Source organism: Haliotis rufescens, unplaced genomic scaffold (genome assembly GCF_023055435.1).
Source record: "Haliotis rufescens isolate VD_foot unplaced genomic scaffold, xgHalRufe1.0.p SCAF_3, whole genome shotgun sequence".
Taxonomy (NCBI): Eukaryota; Metazoa; Mollusca; class Gastropoda; order Lepetellida; family Haliotidae; genus Haliotis; species Haliotis rufescens.
In genome coordinates this window covers 43,871,817-43,895,249 of record NW_025964001.1, presented here as the reverse complement: position 1 = coordinate 43,895,249, position 23,433 = coordinate 43,871,817, and the positions used below count along the sequence as shown (strand labels likewise).

The following is a 23,433-nucleotide window of genomic DNA, read 5'->3' as shown; positions in this document are numbered from 1 at the left end:
GTTTTGTCAATACATGTCTTACAGATTACATAATAATACTATTATTCAAAATGTGTGTAAACTACGTTTTAACATCACTTTTAAATTTTGGAAGTGAAACTTGCATGACCACGTACATGACCCCACGTACATGTTTGTAGGGGGGAGAAGAAAGTGTTTCAGGTGGTCATGGGCGAGATTGTCCATGAACGATTTGAAAATCTTACAGCCCAGCCTCTTCCTCGGGTCCAACTGGTCAGTGATGTTCACGTCATGTGTCTGTTGTCTAAGTGTTGGTTCCCGAGTGGAGAAATATTCCTTGTACTCATCCATCCCTCCATACCTCTCTTCCATCCCTCCATACCTTCGCCACGCGGACATAATTCTATCAAAACCAATTCAGAGTTACATCTATGACTTTGTATTATCAAAATAAGTCATCTGTTCACGAATTTACACTCATTCCTTGACGCACATTATATAATCCATAAGTTCCTTTACTCGGTTGCAGATTCGTGTATGAACTGAATGATTAATGTGTCTTTTAATTTGTTTTTCTTTACTTCATGATTTCTTGATTCGTTAATGCGTGCTTTTGTTAATGCATGCATTAGTGATCTTTGTCTTCAGGCCATGTCTGTTTTATGTGGATACAGCATAAAAGATGACAGCAAGGAAACTGGATACTGATATCTTATAATAGGTGTAATCGAACAATGCAACGTTTTGTGTGGATACAACAGAGATATTCGCATGATTCGTGACGATACACTTTGCGGCGTGTTTTCATACTGAGCGAGGACGGCATGGTAAGACGGTTGATGTGCCCCACCCTTGAGCACGGCACCATTTTCACCTTCCATGGCTGGGGAACAACATTTGGTGTACATGAAGAAAATACATAAAAAAGGTAAATAAAAATAGGACACAATTATGAATACAATGAAACGATGAATAACTGAGAGTTATGGCACGTGGTCCTGTGCACAGCGCACAGGTCACAAATCAGGTGAAGCCATCAATCTATACAGCAAGGGCAAAGAGGACTTAAGGTGATGGTTAAGTGCAGACGTTTACCACTTCGGTGAAACCCACGAGCACGGGCATGGTGCTGACAAACCTAGAAACATAATGGAGGCGAACCGGGATTCGAACCCAAGATCATAGGTTTCTGGCGTGCCCAGTGGAGACAACTCTGTGCGGCGAATCGTGGCGTCTTAGACGACCGGTTGACCCGTGCCCCCGCAAGGGCAAGGAGGACATAAGGTAATGGTTAGGCAAGGGCAAGGAGGACATAAGGTGATGGTTAGGCAAGGGCAAGGAGGAAATAAGGTGATGGTTAGGCAAGGGCAAGGAGGACATAAGGCGATGGTTAGGCAAGGGCAAGGAGGACATAAGGTGATGGTTAGGCAAGGGAAAGGAGGACATAAGGTGATGGTTAGGCAAGGGCAAGGAGAACATAAGGTGGTGGTTAGGCAAGGGCAAGGAGGACATAAGGTGATGGTTAGGCAAGGGCAAAGAGGACATAAGTTGATGGTTAGGCAAGGGCAAGGAGGACATAAGGTGATGGTTAGGCAAGGGCAAGGAGGACATAAGGTGATGGTTAGGCAAGGGCAAAGAGGACATAAGTTGATGGTTAGGCAAGGGCAAGGAGGACATAAGGTGATGGTTAGGCAAGGGCAAAGAGGACATAAGTTGATGGTTAAGTGCAATTCTATACAGCAAGGGCATTGTGGCCATACATGTAAGGTGATGTTAAGTGTAATTCTATTTAGCTAGGACATTGAGGACATAAGGTGATGGTTAAGTGTAATTCTATATAACAAGGGCAAAGAGGACATAAGGTGATGGTTAAGTGCAATTCTATATAGCAAGGACAAAGAGGACATAAGGTGGTGGTAAAGTGCAATTCTATATAGCAAGGACAAAGAGGACATAAGGTGATGGTTAAGTGCAATTCTATATAGCAAGGACAAAGAGGACATGAGGTTGAGGTGCAGTTCAATATAGCATGGTTGGTTAATGAACATAAAGTATCTGTTAAGTGCACTTCTTTGTAGCACCGGAGGTAACCAATTCACGTTACATTCACAATGAGAATCGAGCACCACAATGACATCTGCATATGGGGAAAGCTAGTGGTAAAGGGACCACGAGGTCGGTATTGAGTTAGTCTGGATTCATAATCTACAAAGTCATCCCTCCAATATGAAAAAAAAGAAATGAATAGCTTTAAAATTGACGGTCTAGTGCCTTGTCAAAGAATGGAATGATAAGAACTTGAGAAATCTGTTTAAGTGAGAACGTGTGCTGACATTGGTGTGTGTTTTCTTTTTACCATAAAACAATAATTATAAGGAAATAACTGTGTGCTCAAAGGTATAACCTCGCTGAATCGATAAAAGGATAAGACAAAATACATCTTCTAATTTCAGGGGACCAGTTGGTCGTAATACGCTCGTGATATTTAGCTGAACGTTTATTATAAAAAAAGCCCATAATTGTCATTATTTTGGACACTAATTGAGTTGACAAAAAAACACACTGTTTTTAGTCGCACTGTCATGAACAAGTTGTTTTATTCATGTACAACTGTTGAGTCCCATGAACCTCCACCGGAAGCTTGGGCAGACCTTATGTGGGGCAGTGAGAAACATATCGCGATCTCTGTTATACCCCCATCACACCAAACTAGTTCTCAATACGTTCGTGAAAATGTTGTCGAACGGGCTCCAACTGTGTATGAACGTAGTGGACGTAGTAGCAACTATTGACAGTCTTTTTACAGACTTCATGGACGGGCTCGGACGGGGAGGGTGCTCTAGAACTTTGAGTCTGCTCAAAATTTTATCCCGTCCATCCCGTCCATCCCGTTCTGCAATTAGTCGGATTGACAACGTACTTAAAACGAGAAAGACGTATAACGAACGGAATTGCCGTACGTCGTACCTACTTGGGACGTGTTTCGACGTGGTGCAGTCGGACATAAATTGTAGTACGTGTGCACACCGACCGGGTCGACTTCTCTTTGGAGGCATGATGTGTACAGTTCGGAGCCCTGAACTTGAATGAAGACCGGCTACAACGCGCTCGGTATCAATAGGAGTCGGGCCAGGACGGGCCAGGACGCGAATACACACGCACTTGACGAGATGAGGACGTACGTACTGCGAACGAGTTGGTCGGGTTAGGAATTAGTTAGAACTGGCTTGGACGTATTGTGAACGAGGTAGAACGAGGTCGAACTGGTTAAGAACGGATTGAGTGAGACATGCCAATAGTTCATCACGTTGTGTACGATGCATGTTTAATCTGATCACAAATACTGTCTTAAGGCAAGAGTTGAGAGCTTACGTGTCGCATGGGATAATGATAATCAACAACACCAAGTTGATGACCTTTCATTGAAATTCACGAATGAACCCCTATACCCATACAATGAGGAGCTGCATGGCCAAGGTGAAATATTTCAGGTGCGTTCTATCGATCTCTGGCAGCCGTATTTTCAAAGATGATCTTTCTGACGATCGATCGTAACATTTATATTTCCTGATCCCCTACATTTTTGGGAGAGTATATAATTATAGATTTGGGGGAATGTCGTTGTTAACACCTTGGCTTACATCACAGCGGCGAGACGAACCAGTGACCGATATAGTGAGCACCGTCGGGTATGATACGCAATCAGACAAATATCGAGCCAGGCCAACCAACCATGTTGTTGCCTTGTAAGCAAAGATTGCTGGAGACATATTCTAACCAGGAATTAGTTATCACCAAAGGCCAGTGATCTGATTCAGAAATTCGGAATTAGAGTCGAGTTGAGTCTCGTCGACAGCAGTTGTCATCGCTCGCGTATTTCCATACCCTATAACGCTTGTCCCGAAATGGCAGGAGTTGGTCAAGAATGTCTTCGACAGGCCAAACACAAGCTCCTCGCAGTCATTGCCCGTTCCCGGAGCTCTCATACTATCGCTGCAACACGGCTTCCAACTATGCTACCATACATGGAGTTTAACTTGCAAGTGACTGACCGTTGTGTTTACGAACAAGTTGTGACTCTCGAGACACCGAATACTCTTCCCCCATCTAAATGATCTTTGTTTACCAACCCCTTCCTTGGCAAACGCCCCATTCCCTAGACCACGGAGGCAGATAACATAATTGTCAAATACGCGTAGAGTACATGGAAAAGGGAATGTTCTTACTGTCTCGCAAGGCACCATGTTTTGTTTTGGAAGCTGACAACCTGGTAATATTATTGTTTCTTATCAAACAAGATATGTATCTGGCAAGAAGGTATGAATGCTGTCTACGCAATGTCAACATGACATTGGACATGCTGAATGCTGTCTACGCAATGTCAACATGACATTGGACATGCTGAATGCCAGCAAGTTCTGGCATTAAATTCTCGAATTGAATGGAACAGTTTGCCATGGCGTGCAGTTGAGACTATCACGATGTAATCAATCCATGAAAGAGATCATGTATCCAGTCATAATACACTTGAACCACATTTATCATGACCATATGCTCCCGTCGTGAGAAGGAATAGTATTGAATAGACTTAACATGTTGACTTTGTTATTGAACCCCATACAACATGCGGTAATTACTCATGGTCACCTGTCATCAAGAGTCCATGCCTTAAAGCTTCACTTATCTATACAATACACCCCCATTATCTACGCACCCTGCTTACGCAAGCACAGACACGGGTCTTTTGTTCTGTTAGATATTCGTTGTAGAAATCTTTACAAAGTTTTAGGTTGTCACTGAAGTAGCAATCAAAAGCCTGTACATAAGTGCTGGTGCCGCTGTACAACATTCACCGTTCACCTGATATGTTCACAGAGTAACAGCAACCATGAAGCTGTTGAAGGTAAGTCTATGTCTTTATAGATCGTCCATTCACCATCTTAAATACATATATCTTTCCCATCATGTCGAGCAATATTCCTGAAGCTCCAGCCCTTGGCGTCCACATTTCACAACGTAATTTGACGCACCAGTGACAAAAATGATGTCCGATGCAATTCCCTATTTGAGTTGTTCCCATGCGTTTTCATGTGAATCATTGACTTGCTTTTGCATGTGTTTATGACGGGTGCCGCTTGTGGGGCAGGATACGCTCTCCTTTTCGCGAACACCAGGGATCATCACTGTCATAAACACACGCTGAACTATAGTCGGAATCGAACAATCCACTTTTGCTACAGATTTCTTATGAATATGGTAAAGGTTTTGTCACTGTCATTATTTCTGTAAAGGATTCATTGTTTAGAAGAACGACATTAAAACGTTGGCATACAGGACATCTGTCATTCCTCTGTACAGAAAGGGGACATCTTTACCTTCTGATAATAGACCCCTGCCACTATTATCATGAATCAGTCAGTTTTTTGAGTTGATCGATTTCCAGAGATTGCATTATCATCTTATAGATCATAACTTACTGTGTAAATACCAATCACGATTTATACCAGGACACTCAAGTACTTTTCAACGACGATATATATATATATCACCAAATATGTAATTCTTAGATTAACATGAATATTTCTGTAAAGTTTTCCGTATTAATATTTCTTTATTTCTTTATCGAAAGTGTTTGGCACGTATCAGACTGTTCACTTCTTTTTTACGTTAGTTCAACATTGACAAGGCAAAGCAATGACAAATGGTCATTTATGGAGTCAATATCACTTCACGCCGTTTGTTATTCTCTTGAAATGTTTCGTTAGAAAGTTTATATCTCTCATTTAACTCGTCAACCGAGACTGTTCGAATCGCAAAGCGCCATTTTAGATACTTAGATACCAACAGCGGTCTCGAAGTTTTCAAGAATATTTTTTTGCAGTTGATTTTGTATATAATCATATCTAAGTGTATGATACAGAATTTATGTGAACCTAAGTACTTTTTGATACTTTTGTTTAATTTTTTAAAGATTTTGCAAACACAAACTTCTTTTTATGTCGCAATTACAAGGGGTGGTGAACCGTCCCTGTCTTCGGTAGGGAGAATTTACGTTTCACGGTTTTCCATTTGTCATGAAATAATTACATTTTCCTGTAGACAACTACACACACAGTATATAATAAATAGGATAGTCCATGTGTCGAGTGAAATATCATTCTCTCATCTCTTGAAGGGGGACAAGGAGATATTTTCACGAGTAGCACCACCTCGAGTAAAAATATCTCCTTTTCCCCCGTCACTCGATGAGAGAAACATGAAATATTCTCTATTTATTAAATACGTTAAAACAATATGGTATCAAAGTATCAGTCCTTAAGCCATTGTTATTCTTCATTTATGTTAATGATATGTATGTTATGAAATGATACTCCTGTTCGTCGATAATACCAGCACTGGCAGATCAGCTCTAGATATCAATCGCATTGAAAACTCCATAAATAAACATCCATGCAAGTCTAGACTGACATGTACCGGGATCTTGTAAGAGAAGGCTAGTTCTTCACAATCCCTTTATAAATGCAACATGTATGTTTGAACAGTACGAGATTGACACGATTGAAAGAACGATAAACCAACGTTGGGAATATGAATCAGTTATGAACAAGTCAGCGGGGGATACAAACCTAATCTGACACACCTGGAGGCATGGGCATACGATACCCTCCGCAGTCATGGCTGAATGGATATCAATATACACCGACATTCTTTACGTACATGTAAGGCGTCTGTTGGTATGACTTTGTGCTCATTGCTCAACTCGACGTGTCGAGAATCAGGAGCAGTCAATGTATATTCAATATGAAACGAATAATAATTATCACAAACAACACACCAAAACGTAAGAGTTAACAAAACGTGAATTATTTCCAGGTTGTGCTTTGCTTTTTGTCGAGATATGTGGTCTTTGAGAATATTTATATTTAATGCATGTTACCATTGCGTCTACAGGCATAAAAACCATTCAGTGTCCATTACATATTTAGGATTTAAACAGATGTCTGAGGTCAGAGGTTAAAATAATTCATCAAAATATGATAATATTATCACACCAAATGATCACTGAAAACCTGTTGTAGGTAGGGCTGAAACTGTTATCCGATACTCGAGAATGACTCGAATATGGTAACTCATTGAGTTGTAACGTAAAACTCGAGTATTCGGAGACTTGCCTTCCTTTGTTTGATTCAATTATCTCCCTTGCTTTGCTGTCAGAGAGGACCCCAACCCAATCTCATCAGAATCAGATCTTAGTTCTCGCTGCCGCTAAACAAAGATCTGAGGACAACCCATTACGGGTCACGTCAGGACCCCAACCCTATTGGAATAGATTCGTTCTTTCTACAAATGGGCCAGTTCATTCATTGTAGCATAGACATTGACATTTCTCTACTAACCAACGGGTATCTATTTAACTTGGTATTATCGTGCTTCATACCCCATTCAATACAAACCATTCATTCTATTGCACTGTTCTCTAAACACTAATCATACTTACCATAGAAAGTTAATTCAATTATCATCTCTTCTTTTAGATATGGTTCAACACATTCGCAGTCCTCCAGTTCATTCTGCATCAAAGAGGTAAGTTGTTCTATTCAAACGCTGAGTGGACATGTAGATATGTTGAACAGAATAAGCAACATAACGTGTAACATCTAAGATATGTGCTTACACTGCGAGCATCGATAAGCATGTGTTTAGACCCACGTCACATACATGTACTTTCCATTTTGCACGAATACATATTGAAGTGACACATCAATGCACTATCTGTGAAATTTATTTATTAACATGAACTTGTCAATACCATTGATATAGAAACTTCGAAATAATAACTCATATATCATAAAGTGGCAATTCGATTTAAACGTTGGTCACTTTGCTTGCTTTGTAACACCGTCACATTTAAACCCTAATTCATTCAGTTATTCAAAAAGTTAGTCCAATTATATATTTTTTTATTTTGGTTATTTTGGTCGGCTGTAATGTATCAGTTCATTTCAAATCCTGGTCAATTAATCGTTCCTTGTACATCCTACATTATGCAATAGCCACAGTAATTAAGGTGCTGTGATCTGAATATAGTGCTTGCCGGAACACCCGACCTTTGAGCTGGAATCTCCATTCTCGATCTTTTGGTGTGCTGTATATTTTGTAACGTGTGATTATTACACGTGCAGAAACTTTGAACTTACTTTGATGACAATTTTTAGCTAATTTCCCCTGTCACACCAGTATTATAGATGATGGTTGAGCTTCCGCAACGCACCCTGGATCAGGCTCGAACTCTATCAATGCTTCTATGGAGTCTTAAGTTTATGTGAATTATGTGATGACTATCCAAGCATCGTCATGTATCAAGATGCCATCGTAAATCTAGGAAATAATTTATACTTAATCTCCTACCACTTCTTTTGTTTGGGCACGGAATTCTGTTGTCTCCCATGTTCTATGAACGTTCTTTCACTAATGCTACTGATCTTACGAGATTTTGATCAAATCTCCTGCTTCATTGTGGTGAATTTGTCGAGTTCTGCCAACACACGAATGCTATCATGTTTTAATGCTTTCTTTTGCAACTTATGAGAAAAAAATTAAGAGGTATTCCAGTGACTCCAGCTGCTACTTCCATGCCAAGTATGATAGGCGCAGCGATTATTGTTGATGATAAACCAACACTAGTTTGTGCTCCATGCTGGCTGCTGCAAGCTGAAGTGCACCTTCAACTCAATCAATCATTAACAACTCTGCGATACATTTTATATAATCAAATTCTAGAATCACGCTCCTTCTCTATTTGATGTTTTATTTTACTTATTTGATGAAATCCATCAACTGTATCCATCTTTCTTTCTTTAACTAATCGATCTTGAGAATATACATAAGCCTTATTAGATGTATATAATATGGCATAAATATCTTAGTAAGCAAAATGCTCCCGGCATCAACTTGGATCCCCAACTCTTCCAGACTGTTTAAAAAGTACAATGTTGACGTTCATGTCTCTTAAACTATTTAAGTCTTAGACCCGGTAATATAACGAGGGCATCTTCTAGTGGATCCCCCAACAAGACTTCAACAAAAAGCGTAGCGCTTGATGGTATAATCATCAAGTTATTTAATACATCATTGAATTCAGTAACCAAATGTAAGCTTATCTTTCAATCCTGGGCGGCTCAATAACATATGACCTGGGTTATCTGGCAGGGGAGCAACTGACACACTCTTTCGTTTTGAGGGGATATAAGCCCCGAGTATGATCCCACTATTCATTATCTTAGTTAAATGATGTTCCTTACCTGTCATTATCCCATTTGACGGACCAATGATGATATTCAGTAGCCATTCCATTTTTGTCACAAGCATAATCTATTTATTGTTATCGGCGTGAACAATATTGTATGAAGTGTTTGTATAGAGCCTGCTAACAGGGACATGATTTAAATCCCCCAGATTTGCTGTGGTGGCATTAGGTTAATATAATTTCTTTCTGCTTGTATACATTTTCTTGTAAGTGTAAAGCATATAACTTGCCCTTAATACCGGGTTCATCAAAACTGTGTGTCTCCTATATCGGAAAGTGCAATTGCATTACATTGTCTTAGGTTACCACCACTATGCCCAGCTATGTTGGACGACGCTAGGGATCTCCAAGTACGAGAATTCATGAGATCAATATCAGTTTATTGTTAAAGTTCCTCACTAAGATATATTCCTTGTCCCATAAAACTGGTTTTATTAGTCTCTCCTTTGGCTGAAGTAGTGTATGTTAGGATTATCTAGATTAATATCATCCATTTTTAGATTCAACATAGGAAAACATAATTTCAATATAAACGATGTCTTCACAATATGGTCGCAAGTTAAATCCACAATGTAGACTTCGGAATCCATTAGGAATCAAAGCAATTCGCCAGTCTGTAACTGTAACTTATTAACCGAGTCTGGTTCACTCTCCTAATCTGTGTGCTCATGATGTGTTAGTTCCAGGAACTGTCCGACTATCATTTACAATTAGTTTGTCTTCTACTGATGTTAATGGGGAGCTTGTCCAGAACATAGGTCGTGCAATTGTAATGAAAATCATGATTATAAGTAGCGGTAATGAGGTCTTGAGTATTGACAACAGCAATTTTATCTGTTGCATGGATTTACGGAGAACAGCAAAAGAACGGGGAACATTACAATACAAATGTTTTGACACAAGCACTAACCAGAATCCAATGAAACTGCGTGTAGGTTCTGCTTGTGATGATAATATCATCGCAAAAGATAAGGCTGTTGCTGATGCATTAGGTAACCGATTCTATATTCGGCTTGACTTTGAATTACTAGATAGTCACATGCCTTTCTATTAAGCATCCCCAGGCGATAAGTCAGAATATAAAGTCACTTTTAATGACTATCAAGAAGTAATCAAAACCACTGATGAAGCTAGTTATTCCACTGGCAATATCTCACTGGAGTATGACATGGTAACAGATCCTGAATAAGCGAGACCAATTCTTAACCAGTATACAGGAGGTTTAGCCATTTTGTATGATCGTGTGCTTTGCCATCACAAGATCACCAGTGATAAAAGTGCTTCGACATGGAATATCAATCTGAATGTGCCCGCTAGATCACTAAAGGGTATTTTAATGTTGTCCAAGGACCCTTATGAACATTTTGCTGGAGATACCGAGGGATTCTATAACCCCTAGATTACAAAAGTAGAATTGACTGTCGAGGGCGTGCCTAATGAACTTTATTGTCACCGCATGCGAGCATATCAACAGTAGGATGAGATTAAAAAACTCGCTTCTCTAAGACGTGGCCCAGAAGTTAACGTGGTCACAAAAGATCTGGCTCTTGCAGATGTACCATTGGCTGAATTCCTTACCTCGAAGTATGCGCTATGGCTCGACATGTGAACCACAGATGTTAACCAACTACACGATAGTGGGCGGAGAATAGAGATTGCTAGTGAGGGTATTACTATACAAATAATGAAGAAAACTGAAACGCCTGGTAAAATAAACTTATATTTGTACGTGATTTTGGATGCGAAACTTAATATACAAAATTGAAGATTCATGCAAGCGATCTAATAATAATCTTTTAATTAAAGAAGCTCAGTGCGCTATCATCTGTGTGTGAAACAGCTTTTACTCTCGATATTTTACAAGGCCATGATTACATTTCTTTCGCACATATTATTATTCTGAGCCCAACTATAAACGTTAATAAAACATACCATAAAGATTGGGTGATTGATCCCGAGGTGAATAAAGTTGATCCAGACAAACGTTTACAACACTGTTTACGACTGTGTCATGATAAATTCAAAGGAGAAAAAACCCTTATCAGCAAAGACGACTGCAGTGCTTGTAAAGAACTTACCAATAAGAAAGATATGCTTTCTTATTTAGCATTCTCTGTTCGACATATGGAGCATAGTGTTTTGGTACTTACTCAAAAATACAACTCATTCTTGAAGACAGCAGAGAGCAGACACGATGGGTTGCCCTGTTTCATTGCAAGAACCGAGATTCATTTTAGGAATGTGTACGTGAAGTGATGTTTTTTTCTACCAAGAGTGAGCGAGATAAAGTTAGAAAACTGTTATCGGAAACGAAGCACTCTAACTTGTATGAAAAATTGACCAAGCAACTGCTTATGCAATTGCTAAGCAAAATACAGCAACTGCTTAGCAAAGTTGAGCAACTGCTTAGAAGATTTTAGGTATTGCTTAGCAAATTATTGCAACTGCTCAGCAAAATATAACAAAGTGTGGTAAATTGAACGCTTGCAACCATTTGTGCATAAAAATAATGTGGTTGGAAATACACATTCTTTTGTAACAGTTTATCATTTCGGGTTATATTAGATATATCATACTTAAATATCGGCTAGTGTATTACATGGAGAAGATGAAATGGGATGAACTGCTCCAAGATGAGACAGAACCTATAGTAGATAAATCTATAGAACAACATAGAGAAAGACTTGTGGCTTTGGTAGCTGGTGGGAAATGCTCCAAACACTTGGGGGAAAAGTAAACCACTGAAAAATTGTTAACATGACCGATGAAGAAATTAAAAAAATTCTATGCACGTTACGAGTCTAGACTGGGAGCTACCATGACTAAAACAACAGGTTCAGGTATGGTACAACTGTACACAGCTGTAGCTGGTACATTTCTTCCTATCCAAACTGAAAACCTTCTGTATTTATGCGAATCTCTCGAGAAAGACCCATTTGTTGAATATGCTTTAAGTGCTGTAAGCTGTGAGTTTTATTATGGTATGTGCATTATCCTTGGATAGTCATCACATAATTCACATAAACTTAAGATCCCCATAGAAGCATGGTTCAGGAATGGCTCAGGTGGCGATGGTCCAGAACCACTTTTCATTACAATTTAGCTTAAAGGACAACGATCCTTGGATAGTCATCATATAATTCACATAAACTTAAGACCACCGTAGAAGCATTGATAGGGTTCCTGAATGGTTCAGGGTGGGTTACGACAGAACCCCCATCTCCTATACTACTACATCCTTTTAAAAATGCACAATAAAGTAACCATCGCATTTTCCCATGTACATTTGACAAGGACAAGTTCATTTTTGTTTTGGATGTGTGGGGTGACCGATGTTAAGTTAATTAAGTGTTCATAGTTGGTAACAAAAAGTTCCCCATCGCATCACCTCCATCAAAGCCTTATATTTAATATCTGCTGGTCCCATTAAACAGTGTATATTCGTTGAAAAAATGACGAATATCCGGTCTAAACATATTGGAGGTCACTGTCTAACTCATTTTTCGTAACCTAGTCTTTAATAATATATCTATTTCATAGTGTGTTTTTGGTGTCAATCATAGAATAACGATTATCCCAGACACATAATATGTATAAAAGGTTAGTTTTCCTAAGCTAACTTCGACACTTTCTACTTTCAGTTCAAGGACCTGTCGTAGGCATCTTTGGTAAGGACAATATTTTAAACTGTAGATTACACTGTTGCATTTCAAATTCTATATCTATGTTTGTATTATATATTTGTATAACCATCTCTGAATTCCTTATGATATGTTTGTTTCCTCTTGAACCAATTTTAAGGACCGCCTCTGTGGTCAGTTGTATAGAGTGTCTGCCTTAAGAGCGGAGAGTTTGATCCCCTGAATGCGCCATACCAAAAGACATTAAAGGATGGTATTTACTGTTTCCCTGTCTGGCGCTCAGTATTAAGGGAATAAACAAGGACTGGGGAATTCATGTTAGACTACAACATGGTATCTTAGTGCGATAATCTTGAACGCAACGTTACACCCCCTTTCAACCCCCTTTTCCAATTTTCCCACTTGGATGTCAGAACAGGGTCCTCAGTAATAGAATCGGGTGGTTACGATGAGCGACCTGGCTGACCGTGTGTCAGGATACTCTGACAGCGAGGACGTTGCTCATCGTTTCAACCACTGGTTTGCCTGACCAAGACACGGTTATTTAGAGACTGCTGTGGTATAACTTAAATAAACTTTAATTTAACTTTTTATCCTCGTCGAAGTAAAACAGTAAATTAATCAAACGGAAAGGTCTCAAGTTCACTTACGTTTCCACTTCGGTATATTTTTTCTTCATAACTTCATATCATTTTATTAGGAGTTTGCAAGTGCCAACGCCGTTACCAATAATCTCCGCCACTTGAAACAGAATATCGAAATATCGCGATGATTAATTAACGAAGATAGCTGCATGTGGGCAAATACTTTTTAAGTGAAAACAAGCTATTCCCTGATCAGGAATATAACTTACAGTAATGACAAAAATTGCAAAGTGCGCTTTTCAAGAAATATCAATTTTGATAGCGATAAACATCATGATTGAATTTTGATCATATGGTTACAATCGGGGTAAGAATCGGCATGCAGGTGTCTGCTAGCTGAACTTGGTCAATAGCGATTTGAATACTACCTCTGCAACTTTTACGTTCAGGTCGTGTTGGTAATGTACGTTCGCTACTAAATATAGCCTTAATATTGTCACCAGACTGCCGAAGCTTACCCGGAGTGTCACCACGTGATCAAGCCTCAATGATGTTCATGGCGATATTTGGTGATTCTATTTCAAGTGGCGAGGTCTATGACCCTCAATGATTCTTTGCTTCTGCCAACTCATGAAGTGTTACTGTGCATGACAAGACCTAGATACAGCTTGTTTGCGTTATGCCTCCATATTGGTGTACATATGACATCTAAAACAGACATGTAAAATATAATTTCTGAATCTTTTTTCTGCAACAGGTTATAGTTTATCGAATACAATATAGAAACAAATCCTAAATTTAATTTAACTTTCAAATCTTCAAACAACATACTGTATCGTTAAATTCATATCGTTAAATTATATCTTAGTTTTCAACAAACTGACAATTTCAGGATCATATTGGTTTATCCTGTCAGAACCATGGAATACAATAAAATAGTATTTTATTTGCTTCTTTCTGTAGTATACAAATAAATAGTCTACGAGTCAGTTGGCGTTTCACCTTTGTGGATGACATAAAAGTTCGTCCAATGCGCCGGAATTCGATTTATAGAGCTTCTTCCCTAAAGTGTACCAGAAACATATCATCGTGGGTTTGTTTTAGTTTTTAAAAAATAATATAAACGGATTAGCTGATGGCAGAGTTCACAATGAACACCACAAACATGCTGCACACTGGACTGAGACACAATTGAAGCACACAATATTTAGACCTGTTTCGTGTAAACGTATCTGATACTACTATCGTAGTGATAAATATGTTAGAAACTGATATACTGTGCTTTATATAAATGGTGTTAACAAACTGTAATAAAGATAAGTATTGTATAGTGTAACAAAGGAGGGAACGTAGAATCAAGAACTTAGTGCATGTGCATGCGTAGAATAGACATAATATATTAATGTATGTATTTGCTATGGAGCTAGCCGGAGTCCCGGAATGACCGGCCAATGACCCGACAAGGTCAGCGGCCAGGGATATCTAGGCAGCTCCGGGCGAGGTTCGTCAGTCCGGGGGAATAAAGTAGAGAAAATACATCCGCGTGTTGTCGTACTTCCAACAGAAAGATAAGTGGTAGGAGATGCGGGGCTCATGGCTTCTAGGGACGAACCATCTATTAGATCCCATCCCGTAACACGGAGTCAAGACAGACGTAGAAACCAAGCATCACAGACACCACCAGCCAAGACGCTTACTCAACCAACAATGGCACAGGAACCAGAAGTAATACCGCCTACTGTCAACATGTAACAAAAAAATTCAAGCACCCTCAACCCACCTTCCTGGTGGGGCACAGAACAAGCTGGTAAATACTGGTTCCAGCGTTTTGAACATTTCACGACATTAAAGTAATGGATAGATGCATAGAAATACTATAATGTTATAAAGGGACAAGGCCTTAACGTGGTATGATGGCCCACCACAGGCGTCACAGGAGTCCAGGGAATCCCTGCAACAGGAATTCCTCAACAGATACAGCAGTTTCATCTCTCGGAACAAGACCCAAGACAGTCTGTCGATGACATCGTGGCAGAGGTCACAAGTATGGTCAACCGCGACCTGGTCCAGATGAGACAAGTCGTTCTGATCTATACAGTCAGCGGTCTGCATGAGGTCACCAAAAACCTTAAGGGAAGTCACCGAGGCTGCACGAGTGCACGCCGAAAGTGCCCTACCCCCAATGGAAGCCACGAGCGGACTTTCCACATCCCTGGCTGCACTTCAATCACAGATGGAGAAACTTACAACCCTCGTTCACACCCAAGTGAACACAATGAACACCCGACCCCGGTCGAGGTTGCCGTCACCAGCTCCAAGAGTCTCCTTTCCGCCAGTGCCGTACGGACGACGACATCCTGCCTGTACTCACTGTGGTAAGTACAATCAAGCCAAGTCTCAATGTCCTGCACTGAGTAGACAATGTTTTAATTGTGGTCGGGTAGGACATTTAAGGGCAGTCTGTAGATCTGCTCAAGGCAACAGGCAGTTTAATCCACGTTATCAGTATAGGAGATAGGGATGCACACCTGCACAACGGAGACAAAGTTCCCGCTCTGCTTGTGACAGGATATTTGAATCAAAATCTGAAAATTCGCCAACTGATATTTTTGAAACATCTGTGTCAGATGCAAGATCTCAAATTCGAGTCAATGTGAAAATCTTGCACTTAAGTGTCAATGCCTTGGTCGATTCTGGTGCTTCAGTTAGTACCCTAACTGAAACTCTTTATCATAAGGCTAAACTTTCATCTCAGTGCCCTATTCAAAGATCAGAATTAGCTAATGTGTATGGTGTCGGAGGTCATGCTATTAAAGTTTTAGGACATGCCTTTGTACCCATTACCCATAACCATATATGAACTTCTCCCGTTCACAATACTTCCGTTCCTTTCAAACACAGCCAAGAACAATTGATTCAATTAGCAATGAATCTTGGTTTTGAATTTTCTAAATCAGATTTAACTCCAAAACAGAAAACGGAAATGTTAGCATTTTTGGGATCGAACCGAGACATTTTCGCTACAGATCTTAGTGGGATGCACAGATATTTACTATCACAATATCAATACAGGTGATGCTCAACCCGTTCGTCAACCATTCTATAGAACTAGTCCAAAAATGAGAGAGGAAATTGATAAACAGCTTTTGGATCATGACATTATTGAAAAGTCTATATCCCAAAGCAGGCACCCGTGGATATGGTTAAAAAGCCGTCAGGACAGTATCAGATGTGTTGTGACTTCCGTAAATTGAATGACGTAACGCTGCCGTCATTTCACAATTTGCCATGGATAGAAGATGTTTTTGACACTTAAGGTCAAAAACAAACAACTGTTTAGTGTCCTTGACCTCTTTAATGGGTTCCATCAGATAAAACTCGACCCTTCCTCAAAACACAAAACTAGTTTCGCAGTTCACAATGGTCAGTATCAGTTTAGGCGTATGCCATTTGGATTATGTAATGCGCCAGCCACTTTCATGATTGTCATGATTGAAGTACTGAGAGGTTTGTGTGGGAAATGTGCAATTGCATATGTTGACGATCTCCTTGTCTATTATAAGAATTTTGACCAACATTTGAAAGATCTGAATTTAGTCTTCACACGGTTAAGACAAGCCGGTTTGAAAGCAAAGCCCACCAAATGTAACTTTGCTGCTTCCCGTGTTACTTACTTAGGTTATGTTTTATCCAAGGATGGCATCACTGTTGATCCAAAGAAAATTGATACTGTTCAAAACTTTCCTGAGTCAAGATCAGTGCATGAAGTGCGTGCTTTTCTCGGCTTAGCAAATTTCTACAGTCGGTTCATTAAAAGATTTTCTCACATTGCTGCCCCACTAACAGAACTTCTCAGGAAGGATACACCATGTTTGATCAGATAGATGTGATTCCGTTTTTCATTCATTAAAACAATGTCTCGTTTCACAACCAATCTTAAAATATCCCGATTTTTCCAAACCCTTTATGCTCAGAACAGACGGCAGTGGCCATGCTATCAGTTACGTTCAGCGTGACGATGATAATCATGAATCTGTAGTAGCCTACGGGGGCAGATGTTTAAGAGATAATGAAAAGAAATGGAGTATTTCTGAACGTGAGTGTGTGGCATCACCTTACATGTTAAATTTATGTAAAATTATTACTCATTCATACTAAACACATGATCTATTCACAATTATACAGTATACATTAAACATATTAAACACATTAAACAAAACATTACAAAATATTTTTAATGTTTTGTTTCATTATCTTACAGATTACAAATTCATTCTTCAACCATGAATTAAACACCAAGTTGCCATTCGTATTACTACTACTTCTAATGGACAAATATGAAGATGGGACAAGTGCTGATAGCTGTAGTGACTGCAATATGGAAGACATTGTCACCGATGAACCGCCATGCAAAAAGCCCAGGAGTAGTACATCCTGCATCATTCACTATGAAGCTGAAGATATGGAAAGCCACTTGGTTCAACCTAATAGCTTTGAATCGTGGGAAGCTCTGCTGAGAGCAGCACAAATACGAAATCACAAACCACTTCTGGAGTTTGCAAAGAGTACATCTGAGATACCAAACATTTTCTACCATCGGAAATGTCGTTGTAGATTTACAATAAAACGGGAATTACAGTCACTACAGTCAAGCAAAACAGAAGAAGGTAGCCATGCTTGTGTTGAAAACCAGAGATCGAACAGGCAATCACCAACTTCATCAAGGGTTTATGAAAAGCAATGCTTATTTTGACGAAAGGTTAAGTATAAGAAGGGCCAGAAAAGTCGAGAACTTCTCATACAGTGTGTTGATCTCCGTGCAGATAGGAGAGTACGGGACATGGCCATAAAAAGACAAGATGTAGCTGTACTAAGTTTTGTAGCACGTGATATTGTTGCAGCAGAGGCTCACTACCATCGCTCATGTTATAAAAAGTACACAAGGGCACCTGCAGCTGACTGCACTCCTTGTTCTATTCCGGAAGATGATGAACGTGACATCCAGTACCAGGAAGCAGAAGCTGATGCATATTTTCTTCTGTTTAGCTATATCAGAAACACCCTAGCTGTTTTCAAACCCTAAGACTGTTAAAATGGTAGATCTCACAACAGTCCTGGTGGATCACATGAAGATGGCTGGAATAAGAAACATCAGGGAATCTACAAAGAAGCACATTCGGAGAAAACTTGAAGCTGAGTTCTGTCAAGCAATTCACATATTTCCAGATGATAAAGGAAAACTTCTTGTTATTCCAGACAACCTGAGTATCTATGAACTTGCCAAGGAGAATATAAAACTTACAGATGATATTAATTCCAAGCAGAGTCAGTCATCAGAAGACAAGGGGGTTATAACCTCTGCTGCCATATTGCTGCGCTCAAGGATCAAGGAGCAAGATGATGTTTTGGAATGGCCGCACTTACCAGAATCACTTAACATAGCTGCAATAAAACTGCCTTTGTCACTGAAACAGTTTCTTTTTGGGCTACTAACTGGCGACATTTCACCAAAGCAACGGTCAGAGAGGGTAACCTGGCTTGTCAACTCATTTGGACAGGACCTCCTCTATGCTGTGAGCTGTGGCAAGCAGAAACCACCAAAACACATCCTTTTGCCAGCTGTTGTCAAGAATCTCACTGGAAATGCTGAACTGAGGATGAGGTTGACACAGGAACTGATGTTTCATCTGAGGATGAATTTGATGAAGTCGACTTTTAGGGCGGTTAGAGGTTATCAACCACAAGAGGACTTTTCAATGTCCAATAACATTGTCAGTGAAAAGAATAAATCAATTGTGTAATACTATGCAATGAAAAGATGTTACAGATATTTCTTTTCACAAGTTATACTGTCCTTGAATTGTTTGTTGAAAGAGAGCATCGTTTCATGGAATGACAAGATTTTAGTTTGTCTCACAATGGTGGACGTACTCGTGGACATATTTTTTATATAAAGCTACCAGTTACAGACTGCTATCATGCATTTTTATGAAGCAGGGATATTTCCCTTTTGAAACAACAAGCTTAGAATTTGCCCCCTCGAATGGTACCGATTAGTCAAATATGGGTGCCCGGCTGACAGACTATCAGACGTGAGACGTCGAACTCGCCAGTATGCATGAATGATATTGTATTTGATAATAAGTCGGGTGATTTTTGTGACAGAAAGATGTGGTAGGGAACACTGTAAGGATGTTGTGGATAATAGTAAGGAACGAGGGAGGAATAAGCATGACTAGTGACGACACAACGGTGAGTTCGCTTTTGAATCAGTACTGAAAAAATGAGGCCTGTGAAAGTGGCTTGTGTGAATGTTCCAGGACAGTTTCCAGTTGCCAAAATATTCGACACAAAACCATTTCATCCTCTTTACTCGACGGTTTTGTGTAAAGAATATTAGAAGCCGCTATAGTATCTATAATAGCCACTAAACGGGTACTTATAACCCCCTAATGATCGTAAAGGGGTGATTGATCGTAGAGAGGATCCAAGGGCTAAGGATAGAGTTCGGGTAATCTAATATAGCCACTAAACGGGTACCTAACCCTAATGATCGTAAAGGGGTGATTGATCGTAAAGGGGATCCAAGGGCTAAGGATAGAGTTCGGTGTAACCTACCCTAACACTAGCGACAGTTGGATGTGTTCAGCGCCATTATAATATCCCTAATAAACTGCATTCTTGTTCATAATAATAAACATTAATGAACCGAAAAAATATATTTGTATATTAGTTCCCATTTATAACCATTTTAGCTACTTGAAATACGAGATAAAACGAAATAAAAAATATATATAAAATAAAAGTGCTTTCGTAAACTAGCGCTTGCTCTAAAATGCGCCGCCGCACGCTATATTTAGTAAACAAATATTCAAAACTCTCAACACCGCTGGGCGTATTCAATGACATTGCGTGAAGATATGATAGATCACTGGGGGGAGCTTAAGCACACTCAATGGCCCCTAACGACACAGGGGATTGTTTCGCCGGTGTGACTGGCAACAAAATACCACTAATTACGTCATAGGGTATATTGTCACGTGTTTGAAAAGTTGATACAGGATTTGGCATTTTTATCGAATGACACATGACAAAATTGACAGGGTTTCCGTGTTTCCTCTTCTCAATGTGAAATTCAGGCTGTTAAAATTGTTGTGTCAATGAGAGGTCTTGTCAAAACAAACCTTGATTAAAGCTCTGCACGCCGTCGAACCCATTCGACAGAGGTGTCCATCCCCGTGCATCTGATGTCGAACCCATTCGACAGGCGAATAGCATAACAACACCCCAAAATAAAACTCGCCATATCTATTTACCAAGAGGGCTTTGCGTAACATTTAAATTACGTATGACATGCATAAATGCTCAGCTTGCTCAATATCAAAACGTTCAGTCATTAATTTACCTCAAAAAGAAAATATCGCGAGTTAAAAATGTTTCGGCCAAACTTCTCAGCACACAACTACCAGAAACGGCCATTGTTGACTTTTGGCATTTCACGTTGAGCGGCATGCGGTCCGATATTTTCTTTTTAATTTCATCATTTTTCCTATTTGATCATAATTTTTTGTTTGCTGACGAAAGGAAAACACTCATGTTCCTTTATTTCTAAAAATTAGCAACTTTCGGTGTAACTATAATTGTAAACAAAAACAATCTGAATCGTAACATCATCGATTGGATGGAACTTGTACGATCCTGGCAACGGCGGTAAACAAACAACTCCACATGCATAGTTATCCCGTTAGACTATTACAATCATTTTGTTACATCTAACTTAATTTTCTAGAATTATTGACACGTATGTATAAATCTTTGTAAAAAGAATTTCATTTTTAAAGAGTTTGCAAATGATTTCGTTTGATAAACTTTCCGACACATTGACAAGCCGACAAACGTCAGTGATACGTTTGGGCGTGGCCTAACTCGCGATTTGTTGAGTTGAACAAAGTCAACAAACACTGCGAAAAATGACAAATATTGGATGATACGCAAAATCTGAACTGATATACATTCTAGGTAAACCATTCAATAGCAAACATAATGCATTTTACGAGAAATAATCAAAATACTTGCAATTTTAGCTATCATTTCTGAAACCGGAAGCCCGTACCGCATGTGAAACATGGAAGCAAAATATGCAAAAGTTGGTAAGCTATCATAAAGAAATTCCGAAATAGATTCAAATTCAAAAGAAAATACATAATTTACTATTTTTCGTCAACTATTTACTATTTATTGATCTGGAGAGCAGTCTTCACTCCTATTTGTTTCATATTTCTTCGTGATTGTCGCAATGAAAATGCGTAAGTCTAAATCCGAAACCGTAATGGATTTCACGCTCGATGATTTTAATTTTAAAAATATTTTCTAAAAACGAACGCAACGGAGAGCGATACAACGTATTGATATGCCATAATAATAACATAATATTGCTATTGGTCTAACATTACAAAAAGAACAATTTAAATATTAAAGATGTTGTTGAAAACTTTCTGAGAACCTCCCGTCCTCTGAACCGATAAAATTTTGGTACACAACGAGGCTAGTGTAAATATATATAGATTCTAGGCTCCTATATATGTGATTTTGTACCCAAAACAAATTAAATTGTACCCAAAATACTTTGTGAATTTGTACCTAAGAAAATAAGACAATAGATCTATAATTATATTTATGTTTTCATGTAGATAAACAGAACACATGATAAAATATTTCAGCAAGTTCAAAATATGATTATGACTGTGATCCTTGAAATTGATTGTTTAGTGTTGAGAGAAAATTGACGTCTTGTCACTGAAGGAGAGGCCAGTTAAGTTGGTTAAACCTAAGTTAGAATGAATTGTTTTGATAGGAAAGTGATATTATGTTAAGTTTAAGACACCAAATTAATGTATATCTTTGAAATAATTCTAGGTAGATCTACAAAATCACATACCCATTTGGGTAACAAATTACCAGAAATTTTGGGTACAAAAGTCACCACTGTACATTTCAACTGATTTTCGTGAATCAATGGGATAAAAAAATTCGTCTGAATGATTCCTTTTCTCATTTTTTAAGACAAGAATTTGTTTTACATAACAAAACAGGCAGATCTACACGGATCACGTTTAGTCCTAAAAATGTGAAAAATATGGACACCTCAGAAATGAGGGCTTATAAGTATAATTCTACCTAAATAGTCACATGGTTTGACTTAGATCTAGGTCTATCTAAGAAAAATCCTTATGAAAATCTGTTTTTAATTTTGTTTATAACACTGACATTTCTCGCACTTAGACAAAGAGTATTCAAGGAAAGACAGATATGTTTTTGAATGAAAATATGACTTTCCTTTGTAATTATTTTTTCATGATGACAGGGGAACTTTTATACACACCAGCTGAGGGAGTTGTGATACTGTGATTGCATACAAAGAAAAAACAGGTTGGAAGCAGTACCTGTATGTATAATATAGACCACATAAGGTGAACAAAAGTAATGGATTGGCTGACTGGAAAAAATACATCTGGCAAGGGTAAACATGTACACGGGCATGTTTCTTTTCATTCCAACCAGAAGACTGAGATAGCATTTTCTAAGAAACCTATGGCAAACTTACCAGCTCATGTGCCACCATGGTTCTTGTGATTAAACAAACAAAAATGTCATGTACTGTTACAAGTACTGTTACTGTAATTAAATTAATTCCTATTAAATTATATTTCAGAATTGTTTTATTTGGAAACAAACCACATAATGCACAAGATTAATGTCCATATGAGTTTAGTATGTATATGTTAAGGATCTGATTTATTCATTATTCATGGAATACTAAAATTAAAATGATGACATCAGAGAGTTACTTATTCACATAGTTGATTTTCAGAGTGCAAGATAATAATTGAAGTTTGATCAGTTACACTGTGCTGATTCAAAGACTAATATTTACTGTCCC

The 23,433-nt window shown here is 38.8% G+C and overlaps 1 protein-coding gene across 1 annotated transcript in view; it reads left to right on the top strand.

The window, feature by feature from the left end:
- The first annotated feature begins 4,618 nt into the window (after window positions 1-4,618).
- LOC124124051 (adhesion G protein-coupled receptor B1-like) overlaps window positions 4,619-23,433 on the top strand; it is a 30,669-nt gene continuing 11,854 nt past the window's right edge. The window contains exons 1-3 of the mRNA XM_048402990.1: window positions 4,619-4,864; window positions 7,497-7,545; window positions 12,910-12,936. Coding sequence (XP_048258947.1) covers window positions 4,850-4,864; window positions 7,497-7,545; window positions 12,910-12,936 — 91 coding nt within the window. The 5' untranslated portion in view covers window positions 4,619-4,849. The remainder of the gene's footprint in view (window positions 4,865-7,496; window positions 7,546-12,909; window positions 12,937-23,433) is intronic.